This window comes from Cygnus olor, chromosome 7 (assembly GCF_009769625.2).
Source record: "Cygnus olor isolate bCygOlo1 chromosome 7, bCygOlo1.pri.v2, whole genome shotgun sequence".
Lineage (NCBI taxonomy): Eukaryota > Metazoa > Chordata > Aves > Anseriformes > Anatidae > Cygnus > Cygnus olor.
This window is the reverse complement of record NC_049175.1, coordinates 15,328,818-15,356,084: the sequence shown is the minus strand read 5'-3', so window position 1 is coordinate 15,356,084 and position 27,267 is coordinate 15,328,818. Positions and strand designations below refer to the sequence as shown.

The 27,267-nt window shown below is 40.8% G+C and overlaps 1 protein-coding gene across 12 annotated transcripts in view; it reads right to left on the bottom strand.

Moving 5' to 3' along the window:
- The window catches only part of PCDH15 (protocadherin related 15), a 738,374-nt gene that overhangs the window by 62,667 nt on the left and 648,440 nt on the right, over positions 1-27,267 (bottom strand). For all 12 annotated transcript variants that reach the window (XM_040563492.1, XM_040563503.1, XM_040563491.1 and 9 more), the window contains 3 exons: positions 16,500-16,609; positions 15,170-15,310; positions 4,749-4,876 (listed from right to left, as the gene is read on the bottom strand). In XM_040563492.1, coding sequence (XP_040419426.1) covers positions 4,749-4,876; positions 15,170-15,310; positions 16,500-16,609 — 379 coding nt within the window. The remainder of the gene's footprint in view (positions 1-4,748; positions 4,877-15,169; positions 15,311-16,499; positions 16,610-27,267) is intronic.

Genomic DNA, 27,267 nt, shown 5'->3' with positions numbered 1-27,267 from the left:
TTTCTTAGCATAACTGTAATTAGCTGTATCGATGTTCACCCTGCTTCAGAGGATGTGCTTTTCCACACTATTTTTAAGCAAGCTTAAATATAAACTTTTTATCATTTATTGCTTAAATCTCTCTCTCCAAGATCTTTACAGTACAAAAAATTGCACAATTAAGGAAAGAGACATGAGCAATATACCTTGGTTAACATGAGTTGCATTGTTATGATATGAAATCAAAAGATGGATCCACATCTCAGCCTCTGATCAAGTGCTATTTTTCCTTCCAAGCCCCTCTCCACTGAATTGTCTTGTCATTGTTTCTCTTTTAATACACCCTCCTCTTTTACAGGCTTTGTTTTATCCCCTCCTGTGTACACTTTTTCAAGCATCCCACCTCATTTAGTGAGCCAAACCCTGACAACTGCCTCTACATATTGGCAGCACAATAAATGCCCTGGTACTAAATAATGTCATGAACTACATCAGCCTCATCCACAGATGCAAGAACTCCCTTAGGTTACTCGGAGCATGGCACAAGAGATATAAAAACAGGGCCCTTAGACAGCAATGAGCAAGAGTTGGTATTAAATATATAAGCACACACAGAGAAGCCAATCACAAAGAAAAGGAGGAGCAGACACTTTCAAACAGCTGACCTGCTATTCGTTATCAACCACTACTCATAAAAGCCTTCAACTTCAGGTTTTCAAGCAAAATCTGTCGCTTACAGATAAAAATCAAGAGAGAAACAAGAGAAGCCAGCAGTTAATCAATACAGTCCCTGTTATACCTCTAGAATATCTACTTTTGTTTAAAACAAGGAAAACACTGGCTCAATTTAGGGTCCCTTCCTTTTTGGTAACTACAAACTTACGCTTGAATTGAAAGTTAACACTCTCTCCTTCCCTCAGGATAATGAAATGGGCAGAAGAAACCAATATAAAAGTTAATGTGACCCCTACACATTTAGTACCTATTTATTGCTGGTATTTCCTTGAAGTACGAGGGAAAACATGGCAAGTTTGGGTCTCAGTGTGCGGGAAGAATCGCACACTTCAGAACATGACTACATGGCATTACTGAGATAAATAAGATGATTCTCTTCATAATTAGGAAATGTTGGTCCACTGTACCCCAATAAGAGTGATTTCAACCATCTATACTGAACAGGTTTTCCACCCATCAAAACCATGTCTAAAGATCACCAAAGTCAACACTGACAGGAAGAATAAGAACATGAAGATTATTTATCATTTTCTTTTCACAACAACTCAGATTTCATTAAAAATTAGCAACTACTAGTGAATGCAGAAAGTGAAAGCAAATGGATTTAAAACTCCCACCAAGAGCTTAGTTCCCCCTTTAGAATGGCAATGTGAGTAATTTGTCCAGTACAAGCTCTCTGCGTACTTTCCTAACGTTCGTGAAAATTTCAGCTTGGAAAACTACTCATTTAATTTTATTCACCTGAGATCATCAAGAAGTGACATTCATTTGATTAATACTTCTTAACACTCTAACTGGAATGGGTATTGTATCTAAATAACAGAAAAATTACTTTTTTTTTGTTTTTGTTTTTAAAGGACAGAAAGTAAGCTAACTAGCACTGAGCATTGCAGATACTTGGTGCTAGAACGATACATTCCAGCAAGGTTTTCTCCAGCAGGCACTTCTTAACTGCTTCTCATTTCAGTTTAATAAAACACACATTTGTGCTTGATGCCATCCACTACTAACATCTTCTGTCTTGTACCTTGTTCTATTTTACCTGTCAGTGACGTCAGGGAGAATTCTGTCGCAGATTTTAACCGGAGAGGGTTAGAGACATAAAATTATAATTTCTTTCCTATTTTCCTTGGACTGTCCTTTTCTGTCCTCTGACCTCCTTTTCTGAGTGAAATATTTCTGATGGGTAAAAGCAGATTCCCCCTCTTCACCCCTGAACATCCCTTTCCTGTACGCCTGCTCTATTTTATTCACTCATCCCCTTGACTGACATGCACAAGGATTTATGCCAAAAAAAAAAAAGAAATGCATCTTCAAAAACCAGGTAGAATTTCACATTCTATTAACATTTTGTATGATTACCTCATAACGTACTTTTACATTTGTTCCTTATGTTTCATTTACTTTCATCCACAAAATGTTCCTTTATCTAAACAACTTCGTTGTTCAGTTTTCTTTATCTACTCCAATATCCTTGTGCAGTATTGCATTCTCAGCACTTCTAAAGTTCATGGATTTGACACGGTTTTCTGATTCCTATGTTTGATTATGCCAGAGCTTCAGTTTAAGGTTTGCAGCCAGAAGCAATAATTGACAAAATGTCTGGAGGGAAAAAAAAGATACTAACAAAAGTATTACCTCTACCTCCCAAACTCTGTTCAACTATGGTCTGAGATCACCCTAGCAGCAATACTACCATTATTTCTTTCATTTGGGCATCTGCATTTTCCCCTTCATTGAATTACACAGACATCTGGTGACATTTAGCTATTTCATATAGAGTAGAAATCTGGTGTACCTTGACAGTTCAATACAGAAGATGGAGGAAAAGAAATTTATAAAAGCAAATTTTCCAAATCCTTTTCTGAATGTGTTATTTCCAACATACAATGCTGCTGCCTTATTACTTGCCTTGTAATTTCCTTATCCACATGGAAATAGCTCTTTAAAGTAAACAAAGGCATTGTACATGCTAGATGACATTTTTGGCTTCATTTATGAAGTCTGAACTGAGTTTTCACACTCAATGAAGTAGTAGTAGAGAAACGTGCCTTTTCAACATGCCTTCTGGGCTAACCGCCCTTTCTAGCTACCAATGCATATCTTGAATCTCCTTGCAGCATAATTCTTCCCTACATCTTCTCAAACGTTCAGTATTGCTCCTTTTTTTTTAAACAATCGACGTGCTGCTAATAATACTCCGACAGACATTGCACCAGCTCTGATCTGTAACCCGACCCTACCCGATCCAGTCCCCTGAACTGCCCTACAGGTTGGGCACCAGCCTTTCCAGCAGGTGACGTGTCACACTACCCACCATACAGCAGCATCCGTGGCACAGCAGAGGGCACAAGGCCAAGTGGCACTAAGACGCCTCCATGTGTCCGCCCGTGTCGGGACTAGCAAACATGCTCAGCCCTCGTGCCGTCCCAGGGTAGCATGCAACTTGCCATTCCTCAGCAGCCCCACTTGGGGGGTCCAACCCTACCTGCTGTGGCCTCAAAGACCGCCTGCATGCAGAAGAAGCTAGGAAGAATGGGCATACAGAGCATTTATGCACTGTGACAAACCCTTCCCTAGTGCGTTTCATAGAATCATGGAACCGTTTAGGTTGGAAAAGACCTCTAAGACCATCTAGTCCAACTTTTAACCTAGCACTGCCAAGTCCACCATTAAAACACATCACTAAGCACCACAGCTACATGTTTCTTGAGAGGCCTCCAGGGATGGTGGCTCAGCCACTTCCCTGGGCAGCCTGTTCCAATACTTCACAACCCTTTTAGTGAAGAAATTTTTCCTAATACCCAACCTAAGGTGCAACTTAAGGTCATTTCAGTAAAAATTCCCAGCTGTTTACTTGGACTGCTGGATGCATTTCTAGGAAAGCCTAATATGGATATTCTGGGGCCAAAAACATGCCTAAGAAAAGCACTGTATAAAAAAAAATAAAAAAATACTCGACTACTTCACAACGTTAGCAAGTTTTGTCTGCAGAAGCTTCTCACCAATAATCAATGCAATTTCTCACCAATAATCAATGCATTTTCCACGTTTCTGCAACCTCTGAGTTTAATTGGGGAGGACTGCTATGAAAGAGAAAAAAAAAACAAACAGTGGACAACTTTAATAAGCTCTGATATTCTCTGTTCCATTCCTGGTGCTCTAAATACATCATGAGGTCAACATAGAACTCTTAGCAGGTCATATATCTGTGCCCTTTCATGCATCAGCTAGAATCAGCATCTTGAAAGCTATTCCACTAACACTTAAAGTGAAAAAAGATGCAGGAGGCCTGCTGAAGTAACAAAATACAGGTAGAAGAAACAAGCTGACTTGGAAAGTCCTGGCAGCCCAGGCTGCCTCTAGCACAAAAGACTGCATCACAAAGCATTTTAAAGAAAACAAATAGCTTTTATTCTAAGCTATTTTTCTGCCTGATGCTAATTACATTCCATATATTACATTTCCTTGAATTTTATTTCATTTTTTTAAACTACAGATAATCTGTTTTACCCACAAATTGTGTCAGAGTGCACAGATATGAAATTGCTTCCCTAACCTGAAACAAAAAACACATTTTACTTTTTAAAGCATAAACACGCTGCTGCCAAAGAAGTCAGAAGAAATTAAGGTTAACACTAGTGTTCAAACATAAAAGAATCATCTGAACATTAACTTATATAATGATAGCTACAAATCTTCAGATGACGACCACATAAATTCAACAGAAATAACTCCAAGTTCAAAATCAGTCCTGCACCAATAACCACTGGAATACAGTGCTAATGCGTGTAAATCATACACCAGAAAATGGAAACCATCTGACCCATGTTCATCGTCAAATACTGATTTTATTAAAAAAAATACCCTTTCTGTGCTGACTGTATTTAAGAAGTAATCAAAGGGAATTTACTGCCAGCGTCTGAGTTCAAGCAGTTTTAGAAGAAACACATTCCATAATCTCCTCTGGAAAACCAAAACGTTAAGTATTTTTCTTCTGGAAGTGAATGCTAATGTAAAAACTGCAGTCTTACCTTAACTTTAAGCACAGAAGAAAACATTTTAGCATCTTCAGAGACACCTCCAATGTACATTTTTTTGGTAAAGACAGGCGCGTGGTCATTTTCATCCTTCACTTCAATGAATACCTTGGCTGTATTACCTAAAACAGGGAAAGAAAAGCATGCATAGAACATTTGGCAGTCAATCATCATGGCCTATCAAGTTTATACATTTACAGTCCAAACAGATCATGTGGAACAAGTGCACAGAAAACACTGTAAGAATATATAAGAAATAATAGCATACCTTGTATTAGAAGTATGAACTTGAAGGAAATCAAGAGTTTCGTGCTTTTTTGCCCTACCCTTTATTGTTTTTTCATTTGCCATTTTTTTCTGATTCTTGACTTAACTTGAGCTGAAATGTTATCCTTTATAGCAAATGATGCCCATCACCTGCACACCTGCACTTTGCTATTAGGGCTATATGAATTTGCATGCAAGCAAAAGACTGCCATGGCTTTCTTTAGAAAGAAAGCTAGTTGGGGGGGATATAAGAAAAGAGAATAGTGTACTTCAGTAACAGAGATCCAGGTACATTAAATTCTCACAAGTGTCATAAAGAGGTAATGACCAGGCGACCATAACGACCATACTAAGAGCTAAGCTGCAAACAAAAGCTTGCCTTTTCCACTTCGTGTGCAACGTGCTTAACATATTTTAACTAGTACTAGCTTCCATGCAAATACTTAATGAGGGGGTCTGCCACAGTGTCTAGAAACTCACACAAGTTCATACAGCAGTGCTGGCAGAAGCACCTGGGTGAACAACATGGTACTTGACACTGCAGGTCAGTGCAACTTTTTCTCTACTTGCCTGTGCCACCGAGCACAACCATCTGACAGGCCTGACCATGCAGTGCTAAGCAGCCTCAATACCTAACGAATTTACTGTGCTAGTCCAGTGTGCGCCTATGCATGTCTGCATCACAAACTGGACTGGCCCAACAGAGCACAATAAATATTAGAGGTTCAACATATCTTCAGTGAAAAAAAAAAAAAACAACACCTAATAATCTCTGTTTTATTAAACAGTTACTGATCCACCACATTAAACAATAAAGACATCTTTCCTTCTGTAAGGAGTAATGCAAAAATTAAGGACCTGCTGCAAAGAAGATTCAACTGTGCAGTAATCTATACCAAGATCTCTTTGTCTCTTTCAGAACACAGTATAATCCAGAAAGATTGCTGGAAATGATGATGTCCAGTTCATTAAGAGCACATTTTCAAGTGATAAATTACCTCATTTCAGAGTTGATTTTCCCAACTTGTTTCAGTGCCAGTATAATTTAAATGCTGCACAGGTGCTGTGCTGATCAGAGTTAGCTTCAAAATGCAGTCTTATTTAGAAAGAGCTGAGTGGCTATACATTTGGGGGGGGGGCAAAAAAATTTATACACAGACTATTTCTTAGGACGATGAAGTCACCAAAAAAAAGTCACCAAAAATATTCCATCTGATGGTTCGACTAATGGGAAACTAATGAGGAATTCATAAAAGCAATGGAAATCTGAGAAAAGTATTTAAAATGTCATCCAATATATTACTACATAGAGAAAAGAGAAAGGAGGAAGAAAAAGGAAACAACATTTCCTCAGAGGAATAATCAGTTTTTCACCTTCCACACTGATCTGTACAGGTAGGTTAAAAAACTTGTAGGTACTGTTACTCAAAGCTCCAAGGAAAAATGACTGCATACCAAACTCATGAAACAAAGCCACAATCCAACATTTAAACATCTGAACAGATGTAACATGGACATAATGATCTATTTGTAATCATGTCTAGTTTGCTTATGTTCATTTTGAAAGAACACTTCTAACCTTGACTGTATTATTTACTACAGTGAAGAAAAAAGTCACTCCAAGAGCTATGGTAAGATTCTATGAAAGTCCAATCTCTCTCTTGTTAAACCAGATCCTTAATGTTTCTGGCTGCAATACCAAGTTACAGTTAGAAACTGCAGCCCCGTGGAGAAAAATGAGATTCCCGGGCAGGCTTTTTCATTGCAGCTACACCCTTTAGGGAAGAAGGCAATTTAAGCAGGATTACAGGCAATGCGTGCAAGTGATCTTGCCCTGCAGAGCTAATAAACAGTTATATCGACGGTTGGCACCAGTTTACTGCTGTAGGGAAGAGCCTAATTGCATCACGTTCAGCACCGGTAGGACTAGGCATTTGCTAACCTGCACTAGTTCTCTGTAATGCAAATTAAACATCTTTTGCTTAGTGCTCACAATCAACACCATTTCAAGCTAGTTTTGGTGAGGTGGCTTTGCCTCGTGCAAAGTTTGCTTTGCAATTTGCTCAAAAACATTTGTTTAATTTGCTGGTAGTTCTCTGAGCTGCCAAAATGCTGATTTGTTCAGTGATGGTTGAATGCTTTGAAAATGAGAAAGTTATTACATTAAGCACAAAGCAAATTAAATACCCTGCTTATTTCCAAACCAGCATTAGCATCATTAATGTTAAATTAAACATATACCTCCGTTTCATCTTACTGTGTTTTATACACAGCTTATATTCCACTCGGTGAAGCAGATGGAGGGGAACGCAGAGCCTGTGAACTCCGCACTACCTCATGGTTTTATCCTGTTTCAGCCAGCTGCTGGCTGCAGCGAACGACCAGCAGCCACTTGCAGAGGTTGCCTTATTCCCACATCGAATAAGCCTAGAAGCAACACGCATTAAAATCCCTCATCAGAAACAGTGCCATGCCTGTGAAGGGCATGCCAGACCCTTTGCAGCAGGGATTTCCCCAGCTGCTCTGCTTGACTCAGTCGGATATCGACCGCACAGGGGGTTCTGATGCCCAGAGACAGGGCCCGGTGCTCCGACGTCTGCCACCCCCGCACCTCCAGTGCCCTGCCTGAGTGAGAAGAACACACCCAGCAGCGCGTGTTCCCACAGTCTGGGCACAGCACTAGACTCTTCTTTTCCCTCATGTTTGTATTTAGTGCTTGTACTGAACAACGCGTGCGTGGGGATCAGTCCCTCTCTTCTGGTACACGAAGGATGGCAGCAGCACCCGCTATATAATGCGCACCGTTATTTATTGATACTCTCGCAGGAAGGACAGCCAACACCAAAGGACACCCATCTTTGCACTCACCTTTCAGAGGGAAAGCTTTGTATATCCCCATGCGTGCCATTCCTTGCTGCTCTGTTATTCTAGATCTGGAACTCAGCTCTCACTAAATTATTTTTCTGGATTCTGAGAGTTGAAACCCAAATTTACTTCTCCATGTTAATTCTTGCAAATTGGCACTCCTTGTGATTGCTCATGCAATCAAACTGTAATTATGCCAGCCAGGTGACAGAAGGAAGCATTTCACCCTGGACAAAGCATCACAAAACTGCCATGGTGGCCAAAGGATGAAGAGAGAAGAAATTGGAGTGCTACAATTGCCTTCCTTCCTTCAACTGTAAAGAAAATGCTTCTCTACACACTAAATATGCAGTCAGTATTTGATAAGCAAACAGCTTCTTTTACATCATGCTTTCACCAGTGGTACTATACTTGTCTTCCACGATATGCCAAAACTGCCATTGATACAGCTGCTCTTCATACGTCGCTAATTTTAACAGAGAACATCTGCATCTTGCTTAAGCAGTGGCTGCTGGTTCTGCAGGCAGTAACAGCAGATTCTTCTCTTTTAGAAGTTCATTTTAATCAAACTGGGAATGAGAATGTTATTGGACAGGGCTCTATAATACTTTGCTTTACTACCATCTTACAAGTCTGTCAAGCAGACTTTGCACTTTGGCAGGTGAAATGAACTGAACTGCAGCTGTGCTCAATCTCACCTTAATAAATTTGGCAGAACCAAACAGAAATCAGCACCAATTTTTGTTTTCAATGGGATTTTCATCTAAATCAGCATGTGCCCATTAAGCCTGGAGAAACTCTCATGGTGTAGCCGATCAAGAACACTGCAAAGAGATCAGCGAGACTCTGACGAGACATAAACAGCGACGTATTTGGAATAGCACTGATCCAAGGGCTGATTTAAAGAAATGTAAAACGTTTTTTTTTTCTTCTCCTGAATAATCAATTGAAAGGGAGCTCACATTTTATGCAGTTTCTCTAGAATACATTTCTTTGTGGCTCAGAGATAATTGAAGTCCATCTCAGTGGCTTTCAGGGAAACTACCCCCAGAGGTGTGTGGCAGAGAAGGCAGATTTGCAGCCCTTCAGGCTCTGCAACATATTTTGCCCATCTGTCACAACTCCTACATTTGCAGATAAGCATGGCAGCCAACTTGTAAAACACCACCAGCATGAACTTTACAACACATTTGAAAATAAAAATGCAAGGCTATTTGAAAAGACAATAAATAATACAGGGATACAGAATTCATTTTCATATTTTTAACTTAGCAAAACTATCATTCCCAATTACTGCGGAGCAGTTGCAGAATTGCGGTTACAAAACTAGATTTGTTTCTTTTCTCTTTATGATTCCCAAAGATTTCTTTTGTGATTAGAAAACCAAAAACATGACAGGAGAAAGAACTGTTCTCCATTTACTTTCCAACACCCACGGCAAAGCACTGCCTCCCAGCCAGGATTACAGTACCAGTTTGACAACAGAAATGACCCCCCGCCCCGGGCAGCGCCTCTGCATACCTGTGGGGAATCAGCCTGCACCACTTCCTGCTTGGAGCTGGGCCCAAGGCACAAGATTGTTCTAACTGAATGAATAAAACATGTAAATATTAAAACGAAAGGTGCATTTTCTCTTAAAAATCTTTTAATGCCAAAATAAAACCCATCTTTACCAAGATGGCAAATTCACTCCTGTAGTACTCAGCACACCTGACTGACGTGAAAGCTATGTGGAAGAGCATTCCTCCCCCCCAGCTGGTCTAACAATCCTGAGGAATTTTACCTCTTCACTTCCTTGGTTCTACTCCTAAGTTGATGTTTAATAACAATTCATGCTACTCCGAATTCTGTAGCACCCCTGCTACAGAAAGGAGGAATATCTTGTTTCAGTTCTCCCTTATACCTGCAGCAGACTGCATGCAGACACAAAGGGGGCACTCGCAATTCCTGAAAAGGACATGTGCTTATCAAGACAGTGCAAGCGCGACTGTAGAAACAACAAATCTTGTTTGCTATGGTTTTCATTTCTTGCTAATTCCCCCTAAAATATGGTAAAACTATCACATGGTTCTGTAATTATTATTGCATCTCTAGGAATTTTTGATGCTTATTTGCTGCTCGTCCTCACCCTACTAACTGGGACCAATTAAGTCAAAAGAGTACAGGCAGAAATAAAAAGGGGATGCGGGAGAGATTACAGTGACACTACAAAGGCTGCCAGAAGTTTCCAAATGAAGATGCAGGTGACAAGACCAAGGATGCAGGGTAGAGCTCCACCACATGTACAAGTCCATGACACGAGAAACCCCCGTTTTCTGTGCCATCATGAGAACACTGCTTACTGGGGAGGCACAAGTTTTAGAGATAACCAAAGCAGGAAAAGATAAAACCTACAGAAGAGCAACCTGCAGCCAAAACTACTCCCTTCTGGTCTCCCTCTCAACATCGGGTTAAGCAAGAAGCAGTTGACACAGGTAACTTGTAACGAAGACAAGCGTTCCAGGCAGCACTGTGCCAGCTGGTAACACCTTCACCTCTGAAGGCCTAATTTTGAAACAATCTGTTTGCATCCACGTTCATTTGCAGGCACACACTGGAACAGCCTGGAGGTAGTTCGCTGCGCAGCCACGGAGGATGGGTGAAGCTGTGCACAGATGGCAGCGGTAACTCAAGATAAGAGAGCAAATGACACATGTGCAGACTTGGGGAATGAAAAGAAGCACTTTTCTCAGATGCTGGAAACTGAACAGTGGAAAACATGAGGCTGCATCCTCTGTTCCTGTTCTCTGGAGGATTTGAGAGGCCCTTTTGTCCATGGTGTTCAAAAGCAAGTGTATTCTGGCTCTGTTGCATGGCTCTTCTCTCCAGATCAAAGTGGGAAACCCTGTCGTCTCCCATCACGGTACATGTTTTATTTGTCTGGCACAGAGACCAGAGGCTCACAAATGCTTTGATTCTTAAAACTGGGACCAGGACTACTTCAGTGGTAAAACCTCCTCTTTGTCTTTACTGGTCTCCACTGCTCCTCCTTACTGTGTTTGGGCAGCACTTCCTCTTCACTCGTCACCCTGGCTTCCCCTGTCCCATTTCCTCCTGCCCTTCTTCCTTGCCACAGTTATTGTTCTGACCCCTTTCCTCCTGGGTATCAAACTTCAGGACAGTGAGATGCTGATGAAAACCTTGCAAACTTCTGGCTGCTCAAATGAGAAAAAAATATGATGTTTTGCCTGTTCTTGTTCAAGAAGTACTTTTGGTTTAGTAAATGATTAATTGCACTGATACATTCCCTTCAGCTCACTCCTTCTGGGAAGAAGGAGCTGCTCGCTCTGTGATTGATCACAAAGCAGCACCTTCAAATTGCAGAACACGTCCCACCACACACAGCCCTGTGATGTTCCCTTTATGTAACTGTTTTTCTGTTTCTCATCTTATCCAGTGAGGGGGAACCAAAAGCTTCAAGTTGGAAGCTAATGATCACTATCCTAATTTGTCCTACAGTATACCACTAGCCTGTGGTTTATTGCGATAGGCAATCTAAGCAGCAAAGAGCAGAGACAAAAAAAAAAACAACACCCTGCTGCTAAATTCAACTGAAATGGAGAAATCCATTAATAGTTGAGGTCATTCAGGGTTCGGCATCATCAGATGCCAATTCCTCGGGCCAGAATTCCAACCTTTTAACTTCACTATCATCATCAGAACTGACATTTCTTCTATTCAAATGAAGTATAAATGCACTGTAATTTCACTTACAAAGTTTCAGTGAAAGTAACTCACTTTAGGAGTTCAATTTCACTGAATCTAAGAATATGATTTTGCATGATTTAGCATTGTATTCTAAAAACCCAGTTTAAATCACCAATTTTATTTTCTCCTACTCCAAAGGACATCTCAATTTACTTTCTCTCCTCATTTATTTATTCAGTTATTACTACACTATCAGTTGGCACTATTACTGAAGGACAATCTTGGTTATGTTTAATGCGTATCATCCACTTTTCCATTGCAGAGATGATCACCCAAACTCCTTTTATATAGTAATGTAGTTAAAAACAATTTGGTAACAAGCTTCTGAGTTCTGTAAAATTTGGCACTGTTTCGTAGCTGAGCATCAGTGCTGGCTCCAGAAGGGCTCACCACTGCAACTCCAGAGGAGGTGGTGCATTACACTTCAATGTCACATAATTCTAGAGATGTGCATTCAAAGTGACCTATCTCCAGAGAGATTCATCATTTCACTGTCACCAAAGTCCACGGTGCTGCATTAATTGCATCTCATCTACTTCCGCTCTAGTTCATCAATTCTGTGCCCCAGAATTTTGAAGTAGTATAGAACCTGATTACCTCTTATCAGGAAAGAAAAAGGTGCTGAGAAAATGGAAAGGCATACATCATACAAATGTAGGAATCAAACCATGAGGTCAAGGAGTCTCTATTACAAAGACCTAAGTGATTTAGTAAGCCAGCTACTTGTGAAGTATTTTGCAAATACTATCAAATTCCTTAGCTATCCAGCACAGTGCATATTGGAAACTTAATATATGCTGTACACCTGTGGATATCCACACACACAACATGCTTATGTCTTTGTTTAAACTGGAGTTTAACCGCCAGTCATTATCAGGTGTCCCTGAACCAAATAACGCAGCCAGCACCTTTTCCAAACTGCTGTAGAGCCAGGAGAGCTGCTCTAGCGCAGACTCCGGATGGGAGGAGGGACACAGAGGCCAGCTCTTCCCTGACCAGCAAGGCTGGCCAGAAAAGCAGAGGCCTGCCCAAAGACCTCTGCCAGAACCTGCCGGCTCCCCTGCCTGTTCATCCACGTGAGATAGAGACCTGCAGAAAGCTGAACGCTGCACAGAAGGCCTTACCTCCTCTCTGTGCACAGCCTGGCTGCATTTTACAGAAACACAACCTTAACCAGACCTCTCCCAGACACAAAGAAATGAAGTCAGCTGGCACTGGCTCTCTTTTTCCTTCTCCAGATACATTAGTGGCGGTGGATGTAGCAGCACACAGAACCTTCCATTGCTGTTAATGTGATTCAGCTTCTGACCATTGAATAATCCCTACGTTTTATGCCACAGACACAATTCTCTGTTACAAAGAACAAATACCTATGATAATACACTCTCGTTTTCCAAAAATCTTCTGCTGCTTACAGGGGTAGTATCGGAAAGGCTGACAAAGGTATTTTAATGGCAATCCCCTGTACGATCTCTCAGGTTATAGTCTATTACCACAATTTTATGGCATATTCACAAATATTTATGAACCTCTGTAACTTTAAGAACTTTTAAAATCTGCAAGAAAGTTTCCATTGGGTACCAATTTCAGTACTGCAAACAGATATTACAGTAGTACATTTATATTGCTTGAAGAAAAGAATTGCACCCTATTTTAAATTTTATCCTTAAAAATCTGAATTATAATCTCTAATCTGTACACTGTACTCCTATGAATATGCACCGAACTGGCACAGAAGTAAGTTGGACATGGCTTTCCTAATATGCGTGGCTATTACTGTATTCATTACTACAATTATTACAAGACTAATTACAGAATAGGACATCAGAATCAGTTAAGCGTGGCCCTTCCTTTGCAACTCACTGACTGTTTACTCTGCGGATCACCACCCGTGGCATGGGAAACACCGTTTGTCATGGGACCACTTTGCCACCTCTGACAATGACGGTGTGGCACTGTGGCCCTCTTCCTGCCAAAACTGCTGACACAGGTCACTTCTGCCTTCAGTGAGGGAGGAAGAGATCACACTGTGCTTGAGCCATGACTTGCCTGGTGCTGCCTCTGAGGGCAGACAGCAAGGTGACCATCTACCATCAGTGACTCCTGGGGAGTCCTCAGCTCACGTGAGGGGAATGCAATGAGATGGTGCTGCAGCATCTCTTGGGCAGATGTTTATAAATGAAAGAAGCTGAAGTTTTCCCTTCAACCTCGTATTTCCATGGGTTGTTCGTGGTCAGGATGAGCCTGCGTTTTTTTTTCTCCCCCCAGTGCTAAAGATTTACTCTGTGATTAACATGGGTGGAAGTGCACAGGAAAAATAAGCTGCAGCCACTTGTGACAAATCTGACCCATAGCTCATACTGGAATAACTTTGACTGCAAAACTAATGACTTGAAATAAACTGACAATCAATTTTGAATGAAAGGAGAAGGTAATATTTTCACAGCCTTTAAATAATGTTCAGTTCCTCAGTGCCCTAGAGGAGTTTCTCTGTTCGACATTCCCACACCCTGAGCTTATTGCCATCAAGTCCATGATGCTCCTTAGCTACAGACACACACAGATCAAAAAATACAGCAACTAGGCAAATATTATCCATGTAAAAGACTGTAATATTAAAATACTTTTTTGGGTACAACACGAGTATTACCGTTTTTTAATTAGGGTTCAAATGTGGCTTAAATAGGAAGGTGTAAAAGATGGAACGGGACACTAAGTGAGACAAATGTTCAAAAGCCTGACTGCCCAGACCTTCTCCTTACAGGAAGCACAATAAAAACACCAAAAGACCTTTCAAAGTAATTTTATTAGAACACGAAAACCATTAAAGAGGGGGAAAAAATCCCTCCCAATGAGAGAGCCAAAATAGAACAATTTGTAAACAAAACTCCTTTGTGCCTAGAGATACTGCAAGGAAACCTCCTGTCACAGCCCATCCTTTCCTCCAGTTTGCTCTCAGTCACTTGCAATAACCTCCACACAGACCCTCGGGGGTGCTTAGGGTGCCTTTTTCTTCCTGTCTGCCTTGCTGTTTATCTGCCCCACAATCCTCTTTGTAGAGTCCTAACCCTTGCTGCTTCCCATTGCTCCCCTGTGCCTTGTGCTCAGCTCCTTCAGAATTTACCCATCCCCATGGATACAAGTTCCCAGCCGCAGGGAGGAAGAGTTTCTATCTGTGCTGCAAAAGGTATTTATGAAAAACCATCGTGTTCCATCACAGAAAACCTTAATTACACTGAAAACATGTGGTTTGCATCCTCAGCTCTCTGTTCATATACAAATGAGTCGTGTCTGGATCATTGAGAGCCCTGTGTAACACAGATATTATTTGTGAGGACTTAGCCCAAGACTCGTCAGCTCCATGCGTGGAGGGCAAGCATAGAGCTCCATTAATGCACATGCTGCCTTTTACATACCATCGTCACCACTGTATTTCTGAGAACACAACACTAGCTAGAGTTCAGTTATCAATATTCTCAAAAAATAAGAACAAATATATTAAAAAGATATTCAACAGTAAGGATTTTAAAACTTACTTTTGGAAGGGACACGCAGATTGGATCGTACCACTTGTAATGAGTCTGCTTGAACTCGAAGTTCATAACTTTTTACACTTTCATAATCCAGAGACTTTTTAACTGAGATCACACCCGTTCTGTTATTAATAGCAAACACATCTGAAATCCAGCAAAAAACAGAAGCAACCTTTTAAGACCTATAAACATTTTTTTAGACAAAACATTTCTATTTCATGATGTCACTATTCTCTGACACCATCCTCAGAAATTCATCCTCATCCCTCCTGCCTCAGGATTCTAAAATCCCATGTAAGCCCTCTTAGAAGCTATTTTCTAATGAGCACAGCACCTGAATCTGAACCTGGTGCTGGAATAACCAACTTGAGGATATGCTGGCAAGAGCAGATGACAAATGTCCAACTGCCACAAAAATGAGGATGGAAGGGGAGTTTTTCCACATCTCTCCAAACAACTTACAGTGTAATTTAGCTTAGGGATTTTGAGGTGGACCATGGACAGTAACTGAGAAGGATGCAAACAGTAGGAAAGATGGTGGTGTGTTTTTTTTAAATATCCTGCTCTAATCTAACACTTGTGGACACCGTATGGTAGAAGTCTTTAATGTTTTCAAAAAGATTTATCGGTAAAACCAAATCCATTCCTATTTTCATTTTGATATGCCACAGATTCATATCATATGGCACTTACGTAAATTTTCACATTAGTGAAAATTTGTTTTTTAACTTTCATTGTATTCTGCTGACAAATTGGAGGAAGAGAAGTGAATTTGGCTAGGTTGTGAGAATGGGCAGCAACAAGAATGAGCCAAGTTTCACAGTACAAGTCATAAGTCAAGTCAGGGCCTCCTTCAAATCGTAGTTCTGCTTTCTTCTGCAAGTTTAACAACTCCTTACTTCAAACCATCAGTTCAAAGAAATGGTCACACATATGCTTTTCTCCATTTAGGTGCTATAGACAGCACGCTAGAGTTAGGGTATATATATTTCCCTGTGGAGAAGACGCACGTCAGAGAAGGATACAATTTTACAGTATTTATAAAGAGATGTATGGTGTAAGGGTACAAAACCTCCCAATACAGAAAGCTAAGTACAAGCTTCATCTAAAGTAAATTTGCAACCTTTTAAAGAGCAAAGTCTTCTCCTGCACATGTATTTGTATATGGCTGATCTTGAGAGGTTTGACAACAGTAACGGGAACAGTCCCTCCTGCTTGTACAGTCGAGGTGGGGGTTACACTTCAGCAGCTTTATTTATCACTGTTTCTTGAAAACATCAGATGCATGCACTGTGCCCAGTATGCTCACTAAGACCAAAATATTAGTACTTACCTTCTTCATTTCCTGAAACAATTGAATATACAATAGTCTGGTTCAAGGCAGCTGCCGTTACAACAGCGACCACAGTTCCTTTTGGTGCGCTTTCACTCACTGGTGGGGGTCTGCAGAATGGAACAAAAGTATTTGGGTTATCTCCCCGTTGCCTGACCATCAGAGTACTGATAAACCTACTCTTCAGGTTAGCAGTTACTTCCATCCATCACACTGCCAAAGCAGGATGATCTTTTATTAAGGAAAAACGTATCAAATTGCAAATGCAAAAAAAAAAAAAAAAAAAAAAAAAAAAGAAAGGAAGTGTAACTGACAAGATGTGACCATATATAGATAAAACAGTCCTTTGATAATGAGAAATGGAAATCCTGGAAATAACGAGTAGAAACTGAAGAGGAACACAAGAACCATCATGCACTGATAAACTGCAACTAAAATTTATACCATAACAAGTCTGTTTTAACACTCACCTGTACCTAAGGTGTAAAAAAACCCGTAAGCTAACCGAAATGCATGCAGGAAAATTTCTAAATGGATAACCCTCTTTAGAATTTAAACAACATTGAAAAGCCACCTCCAAAGGATTTTCCTCTCTTCAGAAAGGTCTGGAAGTTGTTCTGCTTACCCATTTTTGTCAGAAAAGTCGAGATACTTTTTAGGAAATTAACTGCCATCCAAGAATACATATACATCTTTTAATCATTTAGAAAATTGTTTCTGATTCAATGAGCACTGATGTATGGGAAAAAAAGAAAAAAGGATTACACCACTAATGTGTATCTCGTCCTCTTCATACCTTCCAAACACTGAAAAATGAGTGACTCATGTTGTATAAAAATAATGAGTTTCCTCCTGAAAACGAACAGTTACTTACCTCTCCCTCTCCAGTTGTTTAAATGCTATTTCCTTGGAAAATGCAGTAACACCTTGAGATGCTCTCTCCTCAAGGAAACCACAACTACTTCCAAATGAAAATGGAGGTTGTGCTAATGAATTTTAAAACAGCTGGTGTATTTCAGTTTTGTACTCATCTCCAGAATTTTGGACAGAATCTATGCCTTCCCTAGATTCAGGGAATATTTTATGCATCCCCTCTTTCATCCTCCAGTATTCTTCAAACGCTCCACCCCACCACACACTTTCCCATTCCACAGGCAGAAAGTTGGATTCCCAGTTTGCAATCCTAATTATTGAAACCAGATCTGCATTTCTCCTCCACATACCAAGAGATCAAGCAGTCTGCCTTTGATTACAGACTTCTTCATTAGGATGAATCACCACAAACCCAGCACAGGCCCTGTTTCTAACACGACTGGTCCTTACACCACCCACAAAATGTCAAAGGCAAACCTTACCCATGACCCACAGGGCTGTGACGTACTCTTACTTCCCTTGTTGCAACTTCTTCCATTGCTTTATCTGCTTCTTTTTTTTGATCACTGTAGAAAGCCCGGTCCTTCTTAAACTAAACCATGGTGAGTTATCAATTCTTCTGAGGAGCCCTAGGCCTTCCAGTACACAAATAAAGGGGGAAAATACTTTTCTAAGCTGAACAACACTGTACTGAAACACGAGCCTTGATTCTTTTGCAGAGTAACACCATGGTAAGCTCACTTATACCCAAATACACATGCACATGGCACATCACCCTGGCTCTGATTCTTCTGCCTCAAACATGCTATCAGCAGTAGAATTAAATTATTAAATTCATGATTGCTATTTAATTGATTAAGCTACAAAACTAGTGTTACACAATGTTTATTAACATGCATTTTACAAATGCAAACGTTAATCTTCAAGACAGAAAAAAGGCTGTGAAATCTGAAAACATTTCAAGCTGTAGCTCTTTTGATGAGGTCAGAAATGCAGGCCAGTGAGAAAAAAAGATCCATTTTATGTTGCATTACATATTCTTTTGTTTTCTCTCTCTTTTAAGGCACATGATTTGAACAAAAAACTTATTGACTGAATATTCAAAACCTACATTTCATCTGAAGCACACTTTCAGCCTATTCTTTTAATGCAAATGGCCTCGTAACCTCCCCTCTGACATAGCTGAATTCAATGAATTGACAAATCAATATCAATTAGAAAGAGGCTTTTGTGTTTGCTATGAGAGGCCATAGAGAGAGCGGACAGAAAACCACCACAGTAATGGCATTGATTTAATTTCCCTGATTTAACTAAGGTGATCGAGTTCAAAGGGAGCAATACATCAGTGGAATTAAAACATACAGCTGGTCTCTTAACATTTTGCTGAAATGTAGAGAAGCGAAGCAGTAAAAGACAAAGGTATGCAACTGACAATATACTGTTCTTTATCCTGTACTACAAGCTCTAATAAGCTTTCTTTGGGAATAAGCTCATTATTTTCCAATTTTTGAATGACTAAGATCTATAACAGTGATTTGTGTGTGTGTGAGTAGTAGACATACCATTAGAAGCTATTTTAGGCAACAGGCAAGGACATTTTGAGGCAATAATTTTGCTTTACTGAATGTTAAAGGCTGGTTATTTTTGAGAGAAGACCTGACAGCAGCAAGGCAGCTTGAGCCAGTCCAAGCCACCCAGACCAGGCTTAGAAAGCAGTGGCAGTGAACAGGGATGATGCTGCTGGGGCGACAGCACACAATGAGGATTCAGAGCCTCTGAAGGTATGTGTGTCTGATAATGCCTGCAACACCTTGCTGAGCCTCTGAGCTCAGCTGCGAGCACAGTCATTACCCTGCCAGCCATGGGCTCTGACCGCATGTGACCACAGGTCTCTGTCACTGTCACTTCTGTGGGACTGGCTCCTCCATGGGACTGGCACACCACTGCCCTCCAGACCGATTCTGGTCTATTTGAAACATTTTAATTGAAACAGCCACTTTCTGAGCTTCCAGCAAAACACATTCTCAAATACATGGTTTCTAATACCCCCTCCCCCCCTCCTTACTTACTTGCACAGGCAGCCACGCACATGCACTCCACGTCAGAAAGCCCTGTGCATTAACATAACTTGCACATGAGAAATCTTTGGGTGAAATGAGATAAAGAGCAATTAATGCACTCTTAGCTACCTCAGCTACAAAACTCAGTCCACCCGTGGTCTTAATCTTTCATCCTGAACACAACTGGTCTTAATCTTTGATCTTTTGCACGACTATCTTTTAACACTGGCAAAATAAATTTATTTCTGTACCAATGGTTCATTTACTCACGGTATTTTTCTGTAACCGTCACAGCAATGTGCAATTTGGCCAATACTCGCTGGAATGCTTTCACAGAAACAATAAATGCTGCTGTCTTGTTAGCATCCAGGATGTGATGGTCCCCAGGAGCGACCCCAGTACTGGGGCGCAATGGAAACCCCATAGGATCCCCAGCCTCGGTGCGAAGCCACCCCACCTGCCCAAGCCCTTCCTAACAAGCCGTGGTAGGAGAAGAGGGCCCCAAAGCAGCAAAGTATAAAAAGGAACAGTTTCAACTGCTTTGTGCCACGCTGAGATAAGGCTGGCATCCAGCAGCCTTGGATTTGGGAAAAATAACATGCTTTCATATGGATCTAAAACTGATGTTCAGTAATACGCCTTCTGTCCTACTCTTTGGATTTAGCTCCCCCAAAGAAGTTTAAGAATCGCTTGTATTTCTCTCTTTGAGACCTCTACTGTATTGCTTGCTGCCTTCATGCCATAAACTGTTTGCCCCTCAAAAAAAAGACAAACAAAAAAAAACACAAGACAAAAAAGTTCATAACCTAGAAGAAAACCAGGATTAAAATAAATCCATTATTTAAACAGAAAAACGTACAGGTTATAAAAATGTAGTTATCTTTTAATTTGCTATATCTCAATTATTCTAATCTTGCATCAGAGGGGGAAATGAAGACTGAATACATATTAAAAACACACTGGTAAGGTATAATTATTTTTAAACCCCAAAGCATAATTTTAACTTTTCCTCTTTTTCGCTTTTTCTTCGTTTGCTAAACAAGTCAAACTCTCATTTATTTTTCAATTTGTCTGCTATCCAATATGCTTTAAATTCACCATGACATTTTTCTATCTCCAAAAGCATGAACATCAGATTTAATCAAAAATTAAATTTAAAACCAGCAAACCCAATAATAAATTGGAAAATTGGTTTAGCACTGAAGTTTAATAGCATGATGTGTACGTACGCTGTATTGGACACTTCAGTCAACTGTTTAGTGGATTTTATTTTAGTTCATGGAGGCCCACCAGCACAGGCCAGAAGATAAGCATTTTTATTTTATTATGTTTTTAATTGCTTTACTAAAATTCTCATCTTGACTTGATTAAAAATGTCATTTGGACCTCTCCTAGTAACATCATCTCTCTACCTTCTCTAACATAACAGCTTCTTGAGATGTTTTGGCCTTAGCTACTTTTAACTCTCAGTGGCATTTTACCTGAAGCTTTCTAACTGAAACCTTTCTGAGCATTGTACCCACTCCTGCACAGATTCTTTATCTTAATCCTCATGGGAAGTGATGTAAGCCATTAATATATATATATATATATATATTTTTTTTTTTTTCTGGAAAAAGGTTGAGTGTAGACAGAGCAATAGAAATTTTAAAATAAGGCAAGCTAACAGTGGAGTTATATGGAGACTAACATAGCTAATAACAGATCTACAACAGAAACATTTAAATAGGCCTGACCACAGCTGAGTTTTTAAAAACATGGAAAAAAAAAGGTACAAGTTTAACTGGTACAGTGAAGCAATAATTAAAGAAACAAATGAGAGAAGTATCGTGATGGCAGCTCTTCTAATGGTTTCACCTACATTTAAGCTACTTTGTTTCCTGCCCTGGCTCAAAAAAGCAAAGCATCTAAACATATTTTAGAGCAGTTATCAAATTCTCAGTTTCCAGTTTGCATAACTTTAAAAATCTGAACAGTTTGACAGAGTCTGTAATTCTTTTTCTCTGGAAAAGATTACTTTGTTCTTCACTTGATGCATTTTCCAAGCAGTGTATCTCCAAAGTGTGCTGAGAAGGATCATGTATTCCCTACTGTACTTACTATCCTCACTTTCTGTCTCAATTCTCAAATTGGTTCAAGACATTCTGACCTTTTCATGGTATTTATCTCTGAAACAGATGACAAGGGAGTTTGGACACTGTTACAGTGAGTCCCTGTCACAACCTATTATCTTTTAAACCAAGTGTCAGATTTTATTCCCACGAACTCTCAGTCATCAGGCATTATTGCATGTGTGTGATCCCACTGATCTTCATAAATGAAAGCTGAGGTCACGAAGACATAAATATTTCTGTCAGGATTACTACGAAAGCAAAAAAAAGGAAAAAAATATCCCTGTCAAGCAGAATGTAGGACTCTCTCACATATGCAGATCTACCAGACAGACGGGTATGGACAGGATGAAATCCCAGGGCAAGGTTTATGCAGTGGTTTTGTTCTCTCGTAATATGCTGCTAAGAGCTGGTAGGGGCTAATATTGCATTTCTGTCTGCACTTCTATTCCGCATTCCCGTTCCTGGAGTGATTTACTTCCACATTTCATCTGACTGAATGTGGATTTGAAAACAGTCGTTCAGCGCTGACCCTCACCTACACCAGACGCAGCAAGGCAGCTTCCCTGCATGAGCTGCACCCCGTGCTGCTTCTGGTGCAACCTGGGCAGCACACAGCTGCATTCACCACATTGTATTGCATGCAAAAACACAAAGTGAGCGTTTCCTTCTCATTTGGCATAAAGTAGTAGATTTTAGTAATTGCAACGCAGCATGACTTAACTCAGCAAAACAGGACAAATGGGCAATCCTTCTACTGCACTGTAATCATCAAACTCCCTGGTTTTTCAGTGCAACCATGCTTCAGTATCTGCTGTAGAAACCATTTAATTTCCTATTTTTTCATAGCCACATGGTGAAGAGTGCTTTTGTATTTTTTATGACAGAACAAATAATTGCCTTGAAAACACTCCCATGTAACACTGATTCCAAAGCTGCCACTGACACACGAGGCAAACTAAAAATGCGTGTGGGAGCCCATGTGTCATCCCTCTTACTGCAGGTTCCCCCCACCTCAGAGATGCTACACTGAAAATGCTGCCTGTAGTACTTCATTCTTTGTCATGTCTTCCCTTTATAGAATGCAAATTCTATAGTGGGAAATATGGGATGAGCAGCTGTAAGACTTGACCATCCTGGGAAAAGGGTTACCCAAATGGCAGCTCTAAATCCACCAGCATTACACAAAAAGCACCTGAGGGACAAAACTAACATCCTTCACACTCCTGCTACAAGAAGAGGGAAATGACCCTCCTGTGGTGTAGCTGAGCACTACTTAACATGACATTGAGCTCAATGAGGAGAGAAAAAGGAAAATTTCAACAGAGGCTTAAAAAAATACAGCTCATGAGCAACCCGATGAAAAAATGACCAGATTTAAGGCAGAAGCTTACATCCTACCACTCTGACTGACTGTTTTATTTTGGAAGCACCTTGATTCCCTGAATAAAGCCATTTTCCTTGAAGGAAACAAATTATGACCTCCCAAGTACTCGGTTCTCAAAGCAATATGTCAAAGACAAATACGTAAATCACTAGGACCACAGCTTTGGAAACCTCACTGGTGTTCATGGGTTGGAGATTTCTTCCCTGTTGGTTTGAACAAAGGACTTCCTCTGCTGCTGTCCTGATTCCTGAAGAGAATTTATACAGAGAAGTTCTAAGAGATATAGATTAATTTGTTCCTCTCCCAGGAATAACTCATTTTTCTAAATACTCGTATTTCTTTCTTTAATCTTAAAGAAGTTGGGCCATATTTGTAGCATACTTGGGACAAGAAAAGCAAAGCTGCCTCAGACGCTGACAACAATGGAGATGCTGTTCTGTGCCAAATGGCACTTTCTGGAAAGAGGTACAGAATTAGATCTCAAACACTAAATGCTACCCGTAGCCTCAATGCCTCTGTGCAGGATTCTCTATACCCTAGTTCACCGTAACTGTTTGTCTAAACAGCAGGAGACCAGAGAACTGGGAGAAGCCTCTTGGAGTAACACTTTCAAGTGACTCCTGATAGGCACCTGCAATTTTGTTTAGTGAAACCCTACGATGCATGGCTATTTGCTTGGATGGTACTTGCCGATGATGTAGGCATTAAGTGGAATTAATTAAGTGGAAAATATATCCTATCTTTTGCTGAGCAAGAGAGGTCCACGTGTCACGTAATCTCTCTTTTACACAGAATATGTTTTCCCAGTAGAGTGTTGCACCTAGTACAGAAGTACAATGCCACACTACATTTATATCTAGTAACACCCTCAAATTCTCAACTTCACAGATTTCCTCATAAATTGGAACCAAACTTCAGATTACTGTATAAGTGGGTACATATTTTCAAACAGGATGGGGACTGATAACACAGCATTGACAGAATCTAAAGGTTTCCAGTATTTTCCTTTTTCTGCTATCGAAATGACTGAACACCTGTTTAACGTGCCCACAGGCAGTAATTAGGAACCAATGACGCTGTTTTTGGTTAAAATTTCATTTCCTGCTACAGCAGCATATCACTATTAGCAATGACCTTCTAGTCGCAAAGAGGATGTGGTATTTATTAATTAACAAAACAAAAAGATACCAAGTCCCTTTGAACCCTTTTTTTTTCTTTTAAATGAGAATGTACTCATAAGAGGACAGGCTTGCAAAAAAAATAATCTTTGTATTCATCTGAGGTTCACTTCACATCCGGTCTTCACTGTTCCATGGTGCTACTAATTATGATCTGTTAATTAAGAAATCAAAGTGCTGCCATTACCTGTTTGGAAGAAATGGAAACTTCTGGATCAATTACCTGTTTTAGGGTTCAGTCAAGAGGTGATCTGCGATGGAACTGTCAGGACAAGAGAAATAACAGCTTGGAAAAGGAGAGCTCAAAACAGCTCAAGTAATTTTCCCAGGTACGTGATATATTACCCAAGACATGGCTGTTTCACCAGCACTAAGCAGAATGATATCAAAGTCAGCATTAAAACTGTAAGAGACTGCAACGGCCACAGCCGTTCGGGCAGCGCTGCAGAAAGCCTTGTGTGCTGGCATCCCCTCCTTCATCCCCTCGCCATGCCTGACTCCCCCAGGCCCTGGCTCACTCTGGCTGCGAGAGGCAGAGCGAGGGGCAGACCAGGCCGTGTCCCCATACCGCTGCCCAGCATCCCGCACGCAGACTCTGGCGGCTGTGCCTCCCTCTGCTCTCAGCGCTCCAGAGAACCAGCTGAATCTGACTGCCAGCTGCCTGCGGGGAGGTGCAGCGACAAGAGCATCAGCAGCACAGTGTCCTTGCCCAGCAGCAAGAGGTCAAGTGGGCTCAGAGGTGATCTATCCACACGCAGATAAATCTCTGCATGTTGTATGCCTTCGATGCTTTTTAATTTTTGCCTCTCCATCCTTTGTGTTTTTGCTGAACTAGCAAACAATGCTTGGTTTTCAAAACACTTCACTCTGCAGGCAGTGCTGCCATCAGCTCTCTCCAAGTCATAATAACCAAGACAAGGGCAGACAAGGATCTGAGTACAGGAGGATCCACATTCCTAATGCCGTTAAACCCTGCAGCTTCAGCACAAACACCCCGGCCAGGAGCACAGCCTGCAGTACCAGCTGAGGTACCACGAAGACAGGCTGGCACCTACAGATGCAGTGGAGGGAGCTGTGGGAGTTGTGGTGCAGTGGTGCCTGCAAAGGATAGCCACGTGCAGCGAGCAGTAGGCCAAAATTTTATTTTTGGATTCTCCAAGATCTTGACTTCTCTTTGCTGTTGTTTTATATGCGTTGCATAACAACACCTGGAAGTCTCCAGTACAATTTACAATCCAAAGAAAAAAGGTGGATGGGAAAAAAGGAGGCTAGTTAATTTGCTCCAAATTATGGAAAAATGCAGTGGAAAAGCCTGTGGATAAAAGGCAAACCTATTACTCGGCCACTGCCTCCCGTGGAAGTCGCTTTAAGACATGGAAAACAATCAATCAAACCCTTCTTTAGGATGAACAGGGCTCAAGGCAGAAACCCTAATGCGCTGCTGCAGGGCTGCCAGAGCAACAGCTCAAGGCACGGCTGCACTTCTATCTCCCTATCTGCCTAATGCGGCTATGCCTTTGTGATCGTGCCATCTGGTCCCCTCTTCTCCTACTTCTCTGCATTTATTTCTGACTTGTAATATATCCTGCAACTGCACAGGCAGCTTTATTCTGTAAAACTGTTCAACTGTAACCTTTTTCTAAATACACAGAAATGAAGTTTGTAAAAGAGCTAGAAAAAATGTGTTGGTATCATCCAGATTATGGCAATTACGCAAGCAAAGATCAATACTAATCCACTGCAAAACCAGTAGTTTTCAATCCCTTCAAAATTCTAGTATCCACATCCAAAAGTTAATTATTTTGCAGACAAGCACCATTACTCTGAGCTGACGTTTACGCTAAAGATATAGTAAGTCAACTAAAAAATAAGGCTTTTTGAAACCTGCCAGTGTCAGCTTGCATCACTGTCTGGAAACCAAAGAGAAATGCAGTCTGACAGTCCCCGAAAACCTTAGGAACTGAAACCTGTCCTGCTCCAAAATGTCAGAGAATCTCAGAACTGAATCAGAAAGTTTTGGGGTTGCTTTCATTCAATTTCTCACACTGAAGAAAATGAGTAAGTGCTTTTGCCACCCTCAAAAGACTTTGAGAGGCTTTTACAGTGGTGTGCATCTCAAAAAAATTATCAAGAATGGAGTAAGACTATTTATTTGGAAAGAGAAACCAGGCTATTCAGCTAATCCTATGAATTCGTGAGGAGAAGATAAGAGGGGTTATTCGGTTGTCATCTAAGGGTATTTTGGGGATATGAACAACTTTTCTTCAGGCTTCCTTCATTGTAGGGAAATAAAGGTTCCATCTCCTAGGATACCACTGAAGCCCAAGGTAGCTTTGGGAAATACGTGCTCGATTCCTTCTGCTGAAGTCAATGTAAACTCTGCCTGCACTCCTGCAGTTCAGGGTCTCTCCCCACAATTGTGCAAACAAAGCCACTTTGCTGGTTACAGTGTGAGCTGAAAGGTAACTCTTCTACACTGCAGAGCGACCATGCCATGCTCTGAGTATTCCTAGGGCTGTGCTCACACGCTGGACTCTGCCCCACTGGTCTAACACTGCAGCTACTTTGTAGCCTCCCCAAATCAATGGACATCCTGGAGCACGCCACACTGCTCCAGGTAACATTTAGCACTAGGTAATATTCAAGAACAAGCTCCTTAAGGGTGAAGGTCATTTGAGAAAGTTATAAAAGAAAGTTATAAAAGTCAAAAAATCACATTACTAAGTGTGCACCTAGTAGTGAAGAGTCTCTTTAGCTGCTGCAGGCTGGATCGTGAGGCTGGGTGAATTAGCTTTTGTAGTTTACCCAAAACCTGGAATGTCTTGGAAAGGCCTCTGCATCATATTTCATGCCCTCTTGTTAAACACAACTACTGGACTAGCTTTCTCAATCCTAAATGAAAAGGTTTCTTCCTTTTCTCCCTCTCCTCATTAACTTGCTCCATACTTCCTGAATTGGGTAACAGGACATCATACTGTACCCTGCAGCTTTCCACCTTTTCCTCCTTCCCTCTCCTCACGGTTAATAGCTAGCATTAGCACAATGCTGGTTATCAGTTCCAGATATTTTCTCCTACTTGCCTTCTTTTATAAATATGACTTTACTTCACAAGCAACACACTACAAGAAGTATCATAGGAGAGTCTCCTTTAAAGATTTA